The 15,428-nt window shown below is 40.3% G+C and overlaps 1 protein-coding gene across 1 annotated transcript; it reads left to right on the top strand.

Moving 5' to 3' along the window:
• Window positions 1-4,070: 4,070 nt before the first annotated feature.
• On the top strand, window positions 4,071-14,410 carry LOC113157876 (integrin beta-3-like). The gene is made up of 15 exons (XM_026353526.1): window positions 4,071-4,300; window positions 5,299-5,396; window positions 5,721-5,925; window positions 6,128-6,380; window positions 6,530-6,692; window positions 6,802-6,963; window positions 7,052-7,147; window positions 7,235-7,324; window positions 7,421-7,555; window positions 7,636-8,065; window positions 11,198-11,420; window positions 11,757-11,857; window positions 12,035-12,151; window positions 12,516-12,682; window positions 12,795-14,410. The coding sequence occupies exons 1-15, from the start codon at window positions 4,093-4,095 to the stop codon at window positions 12,858-12,860; spliced, it is 2,514 nt and encodes an 837-aa protein (XP_026209311.1). The 5' UTR covers window positions 4,071-4,092; the 3' UTR covers window positions 12,861-14,410.
• Window positions 14,411-15,428: the final 1,018 nt, after the last annotated feature.

Below are 15,428 nucleotides of genomic sequence, written 5' to 3'. Positions count from 1 at the left end.
AAAACTGCAGCTCCCCAAACTGTGTGATTTCTACTGTACAGAAACCCACTCAAATGTCTTTACTAGTTTCATCATATTACCTTACTTGTACTATATATTGATAAGGTAATGAACTGCAACAGGTTAAAAAACAATGCCTCAGACAGTTTGTAACGACTCTCCAAGACCTGTCATTGGAGCCTGTCAGATTAATTTGCTGTTTGTCTAGAAACAAAGGCCATGAAATTCAATTTGGAACGCTCCTAATATCTGGGTAAGCAGCTTTCAGTCACCAAATGACAAGCGTATGTACAAACAATGATTTGCTCCATCCGCAAACACCTCTCATATGCCCGGAGGTGGTTTTCTGATTTGTTAATGGCTGACAAAAGAAAAACAAATATTTTGTTGAGTACAATAACATCAAATAATCAGATTTGCCTTTGGATTTGGTTGACACAACCTAATTGGCAGCATGTAAACCACTGCTGTAAACTCTGATTCTGTTATTCACTGCAGTGTCATTATAGAAAGTAGCTTGTACTTACTCTCTCCCTCTCTGTCAATGTGCCAGTCCTCTGCTACAGAGAAAACCTAGCAATGGCTCTTTGAGGCTTTAAACTACAACATTTCAAAGAATGTACAAATGAGCAGAAAGTCGTTTCAGCGTCAACGAGGAGAAAAACCTCAATGAACATTATGCTTTTCAATGAATTTGGGGATTTGTCTAGAAAGCTTCACAAATGGAAGAACCTGTTGTTGACGTATACGTTTACATTCTGCAGTGAAGACAGCATATGTCCCTGATTAGTGAGATCTCTGTTCACTGTAATGGTTATTGTTAGTTCAACTGAATATGAAGTTATATTCATATTAGGATGCATATATACATGAATGTGAGTGCCTGACTTGTTCCTAAGCAACAGTAGACCTGTGAGCCCAGTGCCAGATGGTTGGTAAAGTTATTTTGGTTTAGAGGAGAAGAAGAGGGAGAGAGTGATGGGGTGCCTGGACGGAGGAGAGGGGGGGAAACGTTTCCACTTAACATGAGGGGATTGGCAGCCTAGCAACACAAACTAAGTGAAGACATCCCTAGCAACAAGGAGGTGGTGTTTGACCCCACCCACCTCTACTCCTGCTCCTTACCTGTGCATCGTTTTTGTTCATGGAGCTACCACAGGACCCCGGCGTGACTCAGGCCTCACACTGCACACACCCTGTAACGTCCCTCTACCCTGGATGGAGCAGACTTTTCTCACAACTTTTAATTAACAGATTCCTCCTAAGATGCCTCATTATTAGCTGATCAAAGCACACTCAGGACTGCTAGGAAGCTTCTGTGCCCCTGTGTGTGTGTGTGTGTGTGTGTTGGAGTGCGCGCCCAATTAAATGCCAGGAATGTGAATTTTTAAAAGACATTAAATAGAAATAGAAATAAACCATGTATCACTAGATACATAAGAAGTGTTGGAGGTCTTTGATGTGAAGCTATTTGCCACCTTTGACACTCTTAATCACACACTGTGGCTTTAAATACAGTCATTAATTAGACACTGAAACCGACCCACATCAACCCCACACTAAGCGAACCATCAGTCATTAAAATTATTTTAAGGTGTTAATGACTTGATTGCTTTGATTTGCGGGGGGATATTGGACTCTGAGATCGTGCGCGGTGCCTACCGCCGTCACCCCTTTAGAATGGATGGTGAAAATCTGTTGGAGATACAGATGACAGATTTCATGAATCTAATTGAAGAAATCCTTGTCCTGTCTCTGCAGTGCCGACGTCTCATGCACTCAGCCACTACCCATTAACCTCGTTTCCATTTAGACACATCTCAGTAATGCAGACTACCATTACACTTCTTGTGTTTTCTGTTCTCATGTCCAACCTTTGCAGCCAGTGGGCTACGTTAGACGTCCTGCAGTTCTGACGAGGCCATGCACTTTAACAGAATAAAAAATAAATAAATCAGGAGAACAGAAAGCGCCTCCTCGCACCCTTCACTGTTCTATTCCTCACGTGTCCTCAGTTTATTTATTTTTACTTTCTCCACATACAAGTTGTTATCCCCTGAGAGGGAAACGTAAGCTGCAGGTCCAGAGGGGCTAGAGGAGGAAGCAGATCAGATAGCAAAGCGTCACAACACAAATACACATTGTCCCACGTGAGCGACTCCAGGGCACATTTCATAAAGCAGCCAACCCTTCACCTGAGAAAAACTCATATCCCCCCCTCCCCTTGACCCTCCCACCCACCAGTTAAAGCTAGTGAAGCAGGAAAGTCTATGCCTGTTGTGGCTTACCAAGCACTGATTTTGTCTGAGAGCAATTGCGTTTTGATATTGGCTCTCAGTGACAGCATGCTCGGACTCCGTTGGAAGCTTAAAGGGCTCCAGATAGATCTGTAACACAGGTCAGGACCCTTACAACCCCCCCTTCTTCCTCCGGTCCCCTCCTCACTTCTTGTTCAGTCTTAATTGGCTGCCATCTGACCCAGTCTCTGGTTTTACGTGGAACAACTGACGCTATACTCTTCCCAAAATACCATTCATCTGTGGGGGTGGTCTCAACAAAGAACTTCAGGATCAATAGATCTAAATCAATCAATACCGGAAAGGGGGTTTGATTGCCTACAGTACATTACCTGCACTGTCCACCCACACTGAGAGCTTAATGCCAGCAGAACAGTTAACTATTACAGCTTTTCTACTTATTTCTCCTTTCTGTCATTTCTTCAAACAGCAATTCTTGGACATGGGTGGCAGTAACTTAGCAACCAGCTAGAGAATAAGAGTCGGGCACAGGGATAAAGATTCAATAAATGGACAAGTGCTGAGATAAGAAGCATTGTCTGCTTCTACAAGCTTTATCACACACACACGCACACACATACACACCGCCATCACACACTTTCCAAAAGTCCATTTCTGCCTCATTCTCTTTTTCTTTTTTTTTTGTTTTCTTGTTTCAGAAGCTGGCACATTTATACACATTCACTGGAATGGGAATGGGAGTTTCAGTAGCCAGTACTTATTAGATTCAAACATTTAGGTGGAAGGAGAGCTTGGCTGGACTATTTCTGGGAGAATACATATTACCCAGCTATTCCATATTAATTTTCCCAAATATTATTTTCCCACTAGGAGCCCTTCTATCTCCACACCTTAGTATTAGAGGATTCCAGTGTTTGTGTTGATTGATTCATTTTGAACAGTTATTAATGAATATTTATGGTTTCATTTGAGTTTTTTCTTTCTTTCCATTGTTTACACCCTTTGTGCAGCTTCTGCATTCACCGTATGCAGTACTCCTTTCAGTCCAGTAGAGGGCAGGGTAACATACTAAGAAATTCCTATTCAACATGGTTTCACAAGTTAAATTGTTTCTACTTATTAAGAAACCCTGTCTGTTTATGGTGAGAGGAGCAGTACCACAGACATTTCGCAAGGACTGTATGTGACCTACATGCAGAGCAACAACTCACAGCAGCAGCAGCAGTGTGTCTTGCCAAATATTTCATATGCAGGCATCCAAAATACAGCTAATTTCCAGTAATTAATACCACTGTCACATTAAGTCAAGTTCAAATTTTAATCTGCCACTGCAGCTCCAGTGATAATATAGATTCTGAACATGTCTGGGGGTTTTAGCGGGTTTAGACTTAGTCTTAAATTATAAAATGCTCTCTATTAGTTTTCTTTGTAAGTATAGTTTTGACCACCAGCATTTTACCACAATTAAATTTGGGGAAAGTGGAACAGAAACTTTGGAACAGAAACTGTGGCGTCTTTGTGTGAACAAATGTGACAAACCATCTGTTTATTTATAAAATCTAAAATCCACTCTCTTGTAATAAATAATGCCCTCCAGTTGATTGATAGCTGCCCATGTACATGGGGAAAGTATTATCAGTGGGTTTATCATGAGAGGGTGGATAAATAAAAAGTAAATTCAAGTCAATGTACCATTTTCAACTGTGCTTTTTTTTTTCCATCTTTCATTCCTGAGTAGTTTTCCCCTCAACATATCCGATTTTATTGGAGGTTATACAACCACTGAGAGACGAGCACCAACAAGCCAGGAACTGCTGCTCGACCCGCTGAGGGGATGGAGAAGCTTGGTGTGTGTGTGAGCCAACATGCGTTTAGTAAAGTTAAGAATGAGGAAAGGCGTTCAAGTCGCCCAGTGAACAATCCCACAGGGAGCACAGGCGAGTCGCGTCCAGTCCAGCTCCGTTACTTTCCAGCCATGGTAAACTTTACACACCGTCTGCTGATGCTCTTTCTCCTTTTGTCATCAGCATCAGAAGTTTTTGGTAAGTTTTTTTTTTCCCTCTCTCTCTTCTCTTTCTCTGTCTCTACTTTTAAAACTTTCGCCTCCTCACAGGCGACTCGGGCGTTTCCGCCGGACTTTGAAAGCATCTCTTGAGGCACCGCACATTCATTGTTATTAATATTTACAGTATAACTGCTGATGATTGTTACAATTGGTGTTGGGTGTAATGTAAAAACACAGAATGAGTTCACTGTCTGCTGATTGAAATGAAGCCACACTGCTCAGCTGGAGTCTTTGCCAGTTGTCTTTATAAGGGGCTGAAACCTGACAGGATGGGTTTCCCCAAGCGAGGTGACCAGAGCTGTGCCACTGCCTCCCACCATAAAATTTAATAAAGTTTGATGATAATAATTGTATGTGTGCTGCTTCTTCAGATAACTAAGGAACTACAGGTTTTCCTATAAAGTCTACACCATTATACTTATATGGACCAACTCAAGTACTGTAAATAGATCCAACTGTGTGGTGCTTTCAATTCTCTCTTCAGCAAATACACCAGATGTGTGTTTTTTTTAGTCAAGGTGTCTTTGATGCAGTTGATTTGGGGGCTGATATCATTTCAGACAAGTTACTCAAGTGCTAAAGTCAAATTTCATTACACTTTGTTACATTATGTCTGAATCTTGCTGTAAATCTACAGTTTTTGCTGTGGTGACTGTGTTTTCCTGCATTTAACTCAAGGGGGCCACACCCATACCCCCACACTAGATAACATAAAGCAAAGATAAATGATTAGAAATGTATTCAGACTCATGCTGAGTCACTATCGTAATGAGCAAACAGTTTTAAATGTTATCACGTAGGCTACTTAAATATTCTAAGTTACTCTATACACAGCAGCTGTATGTGTTTGTGGACGCTGATGTAGTTGCATGGTTAGAATAAAGTTGGTTAGCAGTGTTTTTTTTTTTTTCCAATATGCCACCTATAAGCATAAGGAAATGTACTATATGTTGAGTGAAACATGTGTCTTCACAGCGGCTACCACAGGCTCCAACATCTGCATATCACAAGGATTTACCACTTGTCAGCAGTGCTTGGCCGTTCATCCCAGCTGTGCATGGTGCTCTCAGGAGGTAAAAACACCACACATGCATACACATAGTGTCTAGTTACTCCTCCCAGTCAGTGCTCAGAGCAGCAAGTTGGAACAGAAACCTAATTTCCCAACCGCATTCTTTTTGTTGTCATCTTCTGATCTTTGCTCATGCTGATTCTTCAACATGATAATGTACCCACTGAACAGATAAGATGAGCAGAATGAGCATTGGTCTCAGTACAGTACAAGGGTACTACTGTACTACTAATAAATAGTTTATCATTGCGTTTTTTTTATTTACGGTATGGTATTAACACCTCTCTTGCTTGAGTGCTGAACAGAATCAGTGTTTTTCTTTCAGGAGTTTGGGAAGGGGGGATCCAGTGTGTCCCGCTGTGACCTGAAGCAGAATCTGTTGAACGAAGGGTGCAATAAGGATTTTGTGGAGTTTCCCATCAGCACTCTGACTGTTGAGCAGGATGGACCGCTCAGCGACAAGGCCTCCGGCACAGCTGACGATGTCACGCAGATCAGACCCCAGAAACTCCGTATGACACTAAGACCAGGTACTTTTAAATCCAGTCACAGCCAGTCACCCGTAATAATTGTATGAATGAATGATGTAGAATAGATTTAAATATGAACATTTCATCAATATTTTCTACTTAAAACACAAATTAATGGTTGAGGGACAGCTGTTGGTCTTATTTGCAAATTACTGACCACCTTGATCTCCCCCTCTGTGGCCTCCTACTCTTTCCCTCTCAGGTGATTCCAAGCGTTTCACTGTGTCTGTGAAACAGGTGGAAGATTACCCAGTGGACCTTTACTATCTGATGGATCTCTCATATTCAATGAAAGATGACTTGGCTCGCCTTTACACCTTGGGGAATAGCCTCGCTGCAGCCATGGGCCGTACCACAAGCAACCTACGGATGGGGTTTGGAGCCTTTGTGGACAAGACCCTGTCCCCGTATATGTACACATATCCTCCAGAATCTATTGCAAACCCTTGCTATGGGTAAGTGTGGAGGTTATGTTTGGTGTTACATCTCAGGGGGAGAAGAAACTGAGATGAGAAAGTCTGTTCTGTTGTGCCTATCAACTTAAAAATATATTTTTCTCCATCCCTGATTTCCTATCCCCCTGTCACCTATTCAACATGTACAGAATTCAAGAGAAATGCCAGGCTCAATTCGGATTCAAGAATGTGCTGTCACTGACCGACAAGGTAGCTCGCTTCACTGAGGAGGTGGGGAAACAGCAGGTGTCACGAAACAGAGACGCTCCAGAGGGTGGATTTGATGCTATCATGCAAGCTGTGGTGTGCAAGGTAAAAATAAAAATTGAAAATCAGATACATATACACATACACATTCATACTGATGTGCAGAACTGAGTGTGTGCACTTTTCTTTCACTTGTTTTGTGCTTCATCATTAGGACAGGATTGGCTGGCGCCCAGACGCCTCGCACCTACTAGTGTTCACAACCGATGCCACGACCCACACAGCTCTCGATGGACGTATAGCAGGCATCGTCCAGCCCTACGACGGACAGTGCTACCTCGACAATAACAACATTTACAACAAATCAGCTGTGCTGGTGAAATTAGAAATTTCTTTTTAATAGTTATTCAAGTTGTTTGATAGACTGCTTCTGTTTAAAACTATTTAATTCCTGTGACTTCCAGGACTATCCTTCCTTGGCGATTTTAAGCGACAAACTATCTGAAAACAACATCAATTTAGTTTTTGCTGTGACCGGCTATGTGGTGCCACTCTACAAGGTAAATTAACTGTACTGCTTGTGTCACTGTTTGTTTGTAGGAATTTGATTTAGTTTAGATTTAAAGAGAACATGTCTGTTTTCCCAGGAGTACAGTCAACTCATTCCAGGAACTACTGTGGGAACCCTGTCTGGTGATTCTGGGAATGTTATTCAGCTCATTGAGGACGCCTATGCAGTAAGGACATGCTCCTTTTGGGACAATAAGTTGGAGAATTCAAATTAGTTGTATTGTAATATCACTAACATGTGATTGAAACTTTGTGCTGAGCAGAAAATTCGCTCTAAAGTGGAGCTGGAGCTGGTGGGCGTCCCAGAGGAGTTGAATCTCTTGTTTAATGCTACTTGCCTGAATGGAGAGGTCGTACTTGGACTCAAGTCCTGCTCTGGCCTCAAGATTGGTGACACAGTAAGTTTTCATGGAGATGCTGATATGTCCTTTATTTGATATGCACACACAGGTTAACAGAGACATTTCATCCTCATCAGGTGTCATTCAGTGTGGAGGCTCAGTTGCGTGGCTGCCCTAAGGAGAAGAGCCGCACTTTTACCATCAAGCCTTTGGGCTTCAAAGATTCTCTGGAGGTCACGGTGGACTTTGCCTGTGGTTGCAATTGTGGAGCAAAGGCACAAGTCGACAGCCCCCTGTGTAGCAACGGTAACGGGAGCTATGAGTGTGGGGTGTGTCAGTGTCACCAGGGTCGTCTGGGCCCACGATGCGAGTGCTCAGTGGAGGACTACAGCCCATCTGACGATGTTAACTGCATACCGAAGCCAGACAGCCCAGTCTGCAGTGGACGAGGGGACTGTTTGTGCGGACAGTGTTCCTGCCATTCAAACGAGTTTGGTCAGGTGTGGGGGAAGTACTGCGAATGCGATGACTTCAACTGCTTGCGCTTCAAAGGCGACCTCTGCTCTGGTGAGTAAATGCATTAACTTCTGTCATGATCATTGTTAATGCTCTAAGTGTTGGCCTTAGAAGGCTGATTAATCCAAATTAACATTTTAACATTACCTGTGTGGTATCTAGACATGCAGGTAGCTCTCTGAGTACGCTGCCATGCTGAGTACATGGCTGTAGACTCTTGTTTAAACTTGATCTGTCAGTACCAAGACTGAAACTAAACACCATTTACCTCCAATATATGGTGGCAGTAACCTCAAAACATGAAACCAAAGTGACTAGATAGTAAGTGTGATTTGTTTTGATTATTTTAATTTGAGCAGCCTTGTTCTTTATGCTATGCCGCATTCAGCAGGAAAGATGAAGTTGCCCTTCCCTTCCTCTTCCCTGATCTGAGGCCTTAGGCAAACTCAGTGATACATGCTGTGGTTGTTCCCAGTCACTGTTTTTTCTGTGTGGGAGAACTTACAGAAATGTATTACCTAATCATTGTTAACTTGTCTTGTGTAATAACTGATGAAGATCACAGACCATCCAGACTAAGAGGATGCAGCCTCTGAGTCTCAGAATAAGCTAGTTTGTTTCTTGGCCCCAGAATAAATAAGTTCATTTAAGTAAACTGAGAGTTAACAGAGTTCATTGGTCTCTAAACACACCTTTGTCAGTTTACATAGCTTTCTGTTTCGTAACTTGATAAATCAAAATCCACAGCTTTTTCAAAACTAACGTCCCCCTTATTATTGCAGTGTTTGCCTGCATGTGCAGTACATGGCATGTAAATAATGGGATCATATAGCTGCTTAACATAAACAGCAATGCTTACAAATGAGTAGTTCTCTGTCAGGCCTGTAAATACAGTGCGTGTACATTCTTAAATGCTTGTCAGTGAGCACACCCAGTTACTGCTCCCTGAGTTTAATTAGTGTTCATACCGATGACAGCAGTGCATTACTCCCTGTAAAGTGTTGACACCTGAGTGCACAGTTACTCAATCGCAGTGATGAACCTTTAATAGGTTTTGTCAACAGCGGTTTGGGTTTGTTATTGTGTTTGTGTGCGCTGGAGGAAAACTTTTTTTTATCTTTTGCCCTTAAATAAATGAAGCAGCACAAGGTTTAGCTAGCTCTGATGCAAACAGAAATGATAATGTGTGCATCATGGGAAGTGTAGGAACCTGCACCTTTTCAGCTTAACCCATACCGTATGTATTTTTAATGTTGCTATGTGAGAATCCCACCTTAATGTCAGCACAATATTGTGCATCACTAACATAAATCACAGTGATAGATGGTGGTTTGTACCGAACTGAACTGAAAGTGCAACATTGAGGAACTGATTCACCATGATCTAAGAATAAGAAGGAGGGTTTTCCATCATTTTCCAGACATGCTTGTATGAACAAAAAGGAGTCTTTATCAAGGGATGTTGTTTATCTGAGAAACAGGTATCTAAGGTATTTCACGAATACACCCAGGTCTTGGGCATAGACACTCACCCAACCCCCCACTTACACACCTACACGCCAACAAACACACATTCAAACCATATCTGGTGTAAGACAGTCCACAGAGCTCAATTTGCGATCTCCGTGTCTCGGTGTTGTTGTCTTCAAGGACAAGTGTCCCTCTGCCTCAGCTCAATTGCAGCTACCATGAACCCGGGCTCCAAAAAAGCTCAGTCTCTATGATATTTCCTGTGGCTGTATATTTCTTCCTCTGATGAGGGGCTGTGGGAGTGGTGCAGGACTAGAGAGCAGGAGTCAGCAAGCACAGCCCCAGGATCCATAAATATGGAGGAAGAGAGAACAGGAAAGTTTGCATTCTTTTGTTGGCAATTTGCCCAAGCTCTTCTCTCTCTAGTATTCCCTCTTAACTCGAATCTGTTTTCTCTCTTCTTCCAAAAGAGGGGTAATGGTCTGTTTTACTATAGCATGTTAACCTTCTCTAAATCCCAGGCATGTGATTAATGGGTAGGATTACTGTGCAGTCTCACAGGGGGAGTGGGATGATGTAAAACCTTAAAACTCCCCTTTATGTGTGTGAATCAACTTTACAACTAATGAGAACAAGACAACTATTCACCCGTGTCAAGTTTAAGTGCTCTGCACTGCAGAATAATATCTATTGCTACAACTGAAAATGTAGTTTTGCAGGTTAGCACCAAAACCACACTGATTTGTCTTCTTCTTTCTTCTTCTTCTTTCCACATTTTTCTACACGTCTCAGCTGCTATGTCATTCTCTCTTAGCAATTACTTTGCAAAGAATTATATGTGAGACTTTAACCAGTAACAACACCACCAGTAACCATGTCTGATCCAGTCGCTTGTATGCTATCTTAAAGAGAAGCTCTAGTTGAAAGGGTGGAGACTGGGGATATTGTTGACGACAGTTTACAACACTGGGTGATTTGTTTTGAGCCCTGGAATTAAGACCCTTAGACCCTTAGTGATATTTCATGACTATGTGCTCCTCCAGTCTGATCCAGCTGGGCTGTGACTCATACACTTTGCACTTAGTCATCCAATACCAAATCCAGTTTGTTGTGCTGCTAAGAATGCCGAGCTCTGAGCTACTGCCTTTGTTTCTGATTAAGCTTAGTGTGTTGATGTAGGGTGTCTCTCTGTAACTCTGGGAGAAAAGCTTTATCCCCCGTCTTCTGTCAGAAAATTGTTATTCCTAGAATGAACTGTCATTGTGCTTTCTAACCTTTAGTAGAGTCGGATGGCGTGTTTGTGTGTGCCTGCCAGTAAGGAGATGTGGAATCATTAGTATGTACTTTCCCAATGGCACATTTCCTGCCTTTGTTTCATAGTGATGATTAACAGAAATGCGTGATATCCCCCACTGAGGAAAATTTGATTTAAACCAGTTACCAAGTTTTTTTTAACTGATGTGAAAACAAACTTTGTTTGACACTACTCTGACTTTCGTACTACTTTTGCAGTAGTACTTAAAACTTTAAAACAACTCAAATTTCCAACTGTGTAATTCACTGTTTGGTTTGCATGATCCCACCTATGTGTTTATGGACAGGGAAACAAATGTTTTAATTAACATTTATTGTGGTGTGATATGTGATGCTCCGTTGATTTGCACTGAAGGAATATATATCAGACGATTTAGCTTCTCATTATTTATTCTTTCAGATCATGGGAAATGTAGCTGTGGCGTCTGCCAGTGTGATGCTGGCTGGAAAGGAGAAAACTGCAACTGCACGACTCGCACAGACACCTGCATGTCCAGCATCGGCCTGCTGTGCAGCGGCCGGGGGAACTGTGAGTGTGGAGTTTGTCAGTGTACCCAGCCTGGAGCCTATGGGGCTACGTGTCAGAAATGCCCCACCTGTCCAGGTTCCTGCACCATAAAAAAGTAATGCTATCACATTATCACTTCAACATGACAAAAAAACAATATTCAAATAGTAGTTTTCACCACATTCTGTTATGACATGAAGCTTTGCTAGGAATGTTGTTGTGACATGATGATAGTGTTGAACAAAAGCTCAAGGTTTGACCAGAATTTGAGTCATTCTGGTCTGTCTGATCTGCAATCAGACTAATAGTTGGTGAGCCATCTTCTACTGTCATTGTTCTCAAATGTGTCCTTTTGAAATGAAATGCATTTGACATTTAACCACAGTTTGACAGTGTAGAGAGTGTTTATACACTGTTGTAAAAAGATAACACTGTGGGACTCTGTTCGCAGGGAGTGTGTTGAGTGTCTGCACTTCAAGAGAGGACAGTACACCAAAGACAACAGCTGCAGCAGAATCTGCAAAGATGAAATTAGAATAGTGGAATCACTGAGTGAGGACTAATTTATCTCTAATCTCTTCACTATGCACTGTGATCTATAATATCTATAATTGTGTAATGTTGTTTCCTGCATACATGTGTTTAAAATATATCATACGCTGATAACTTTAAGTTTTTAAATACAGTTTTAGCAACCTGTTTCATCTTCTTATGATCTTTGTTTCACAGGTTTCCATGATAAAGCAGTAAACTGCTCATACCAAGATGAAAATGACTGTGTGGAGTACTTCCAGTACTATGAAGATGAAAGTGGCAAATCCATTCTGTGTGTAGTAAAAGAGCCAGGTACTGTAAGAGTATGTTGAGACACTGAAACTGTGTGTAATCATTTAATTTCATTAATAGAACAGAATAGAGTGTAACTTAATTTAATGCAGTGTCATTCTTTGTGTTGGAAGCTACAGCAGCAGTGGTGTTTTCATCTAATAATGTGTTATTCTCATTCACATCATCATGCAATTAACCACACTTTGCCACACCACAACACATTAGTGATGATGGACTGACTGCGCAATGGAGTGTCTGACAGTGGTTGCTTAACATCTTGAATATGTTCCACTGATTTTAAAAAACCAATAAGTTCTTCCTGGAACCAGCATTGAAAATTAACTATTTTCTCATGCTTCCTTTCTCTCTCTCTGTTTCTCAGAGTGCCCTCAGGGTCCAGACATCTTAGTGGTGTTATTGGCTGTGTCCGGAGCCATTCTGCTACTGGGCCTTGTTGGCCTGCTCATCTGGAAGTTGCTGATTACTATCCATGATCGCAGAGAGTACAAAAAGTTTGAGGAGGAGAGAGCCAAAGCCAAATGGGATACGGTGAGAAATCCACACACACAAAGAGCAACAGTTGCAGTAAAAAAAAAAAAAGTTGGCCATTGGTATGAAACTGAATTAAACGTTAAGCATTACCTCTGTTTTGATTTCACAGGGGAACAATCCTTTGTATAAAGGAGCCACTTCCACCTTCACTAATGTAGCATATCGAGGCAACTAAACAACTAAATGCAATGTGAAGACCTCAGGTCTCAAGGACATACAGTAAATGGAATGTAGTAGCACGGAAATGGACAGGAAGACAATCATTTACACATTTATTATCAGTGGTGGAAGAAGTATTCAGTTAGTTTACTTAAGTAAAGTAAGTAATGTAACTTTACACACTGCTGGTTAATATAGTCTTGTACTGTATTTTATATTATTAACCAGTAAGGTAACTAGTAACCATAATTACTAAATTAACCTTTTTAATGGCATTTTTTCACCTCTAAAATGCAGTGAGGTCAAAATCTGAATTAGTAAAATGTAAATACTCAGGCAAAGTAAAACCTTACAACTGTGCTAAAAGTAAAGTACAGAACTTAAGTAAATCTACTTAATTACTTTCCACCACTGCTCTTGTGACCATCTACTGTAGCTGAAAGGTAGTTACCTCTGTCAACAACATGATGTAATAACTGTAGATATTGTAAAAATGATTTAAACTGTTAATATACATGACATGTTTGGTTGTCTGTCTCGTCTAGTGTGTTATCTCAGTACTGTTCACTCAATAAGATAACAGCTACTACTATACGAACGTCTATACCCTTGGCCTGGTTACGGTTTGTTCTTTTGTGAATTTCTTAGGGAGCTCTTCTACCTTAGTTAAGATTATTTGTGTGTATGTGTGTGTTGTTGTTTTGTTTTTTTTTTTGTTTTTTACCTTTTTAAATGTAAATTGAATAATATTCACTGTAACCCAATACCAACAAGTTGTCAGAGAAAACAGATAATTTATTAGATATTGTGTATTATTTACACCTTTTCCAAGTTTTTGTTTCTGTTTATTTTTTTTAAAGTTGACATTTCCTCTTTCACAGCACAGCTGCTGCTGCTGAATTTAAAGTTAAGCTTTTAATTTGAAATGAGTCATTTCAGATCAGTCAAAGCTCATCAGTATGATTTGTGCTGTAGAATTAAAAAATAATTAAAACAAACCTAAAGGATTTTTATATACACTTCCCCTTGTTAAATGCAAAGTGGTATATATTAATGATTTTGAATGCAAGGATGCACTCGATGTAAAAGCTGCAACCTGCGGACTTGGTTTACAGTGATAATTGTAGTCTACTGTTTTTGAAATGCATAAAAGCATTGGTGACTTTATTAATGATATATGGGATGTTGGGGAGTGGTGGGCATTGCATTTGTTAAAGTCTGTCAGAAAACGGTGAACTGTTCTGCGACTGCTGAATTGTAAATGATCTGATGTGCTTTTGTTTTCTACTGAGCAAGAATGTGTATGTGTGTTAAAGTGAAATTCCACATTCATTAGTTGTAGTTGTAAGCGGATTTTATTGCACATCAAATAACAGTGGTTGATGCCCTGTGATTGTTAATAATAGACTTGCAATCTCTGTATGGGAGATAATGTGAGGTGTGTTTCGGGTGAAGGGCTTGCACGTTCATTGCATATTTTATGTGTTAGTCTGTTTTTTATTTGCACACTCTCCAGAAATGCCTATGGTTTAGTTAATGCAACACATAAAATATCGGTATATATGACTTCCACCAACTTTTGTGTGATTCTTTGTGATTCTACATTTAGCTTCCTTTCAACAAATTGAATGTCCAACCTACTTTCAGATTTAGATTTCACATCCAAAGCAATATATAGACACATACGTTGTCTGAAATGTTTGAAATGCCAACAGTGATTCAATCATATCTAAATATTTACTTTGTGAGTTGTTTGTCTTGTCAAATAACATGATGTGTAGTAAATCTTGGGTGAGCATTCCACTAAATATCACCAAAGTGTGTGGGTCATCAGCTTTGTTCAGAAAATCTTCTGCAAAGATTTACACAAACAAAACAGTGCGAGAAACACTGAACATATCTAACTGTAAATACTGAACCTCAGTACAAAGCAGAGGGATGTACATTATAAGGTGGGCTACATCAGTGTTCTTTTGGTATCACACATTCATTTTAATGTATTCATTATATTTGAATTTATATCTGTTGCACACAAATATTTCACTGAAGTATGACAAAGAATTAATAAAAAGATTAATTAGGTTTTCACAAAACAATTTCAGTGTGATGTGTATCCACTAAAATAAATGTCGGTGTGCAGTGGCAAGAATTTCCTGTGACCACATTCTGTCACTTTCTGTCTGACATTTCAAGTGATATATTTCCTGTTGCATGACTAGAGTTATTAAATACAGACTGTTATTCAGCTGGATTATCAGACAAACAGAAATCTAATACACAGACAAAGCAAAGTATTAAAACAAAACTGAATATGTCTGAATGTAAATGCTGAAACTCATTACAGAATTCAGAGAGTGATGCATCCATGTATACGTCTTATATTCTTTTGGTACACACTTTTGGTTCACACATTCAGTATAAACGTTTGTTAAATGTGACTGTATTTGTGTTATATTTTGAGTTTCTTTCTCTTGCACTCTAAAATTGCACAGGAGTATGTCAAAGAAATAATAAAAGATTAGATACACAACCAAAACGAATGTAAGTGTTAATTGTGTAGTGTTTTTACTTCATGCACCTGTTC

The sequence above is a fragment of the Anabas testudineus genome, chromosome 8, assembly GCF_900324465.2.
Source record: "Anabas testudineus chromosome 8, fAnaTes1.2, whole genome shotgun sequence".
Lineage (NCBI taxonomy): Eukaryota > Metazoa > Chordata > Actinopteri > Anabantiformes > Anabantidae > Anabas > Anabas testudineus.
The sequence above is the reverse complement of the archived record's forward strand: the minus strand, read 5'-3'. Positions and strand labels throughout refer to the sequence as shown.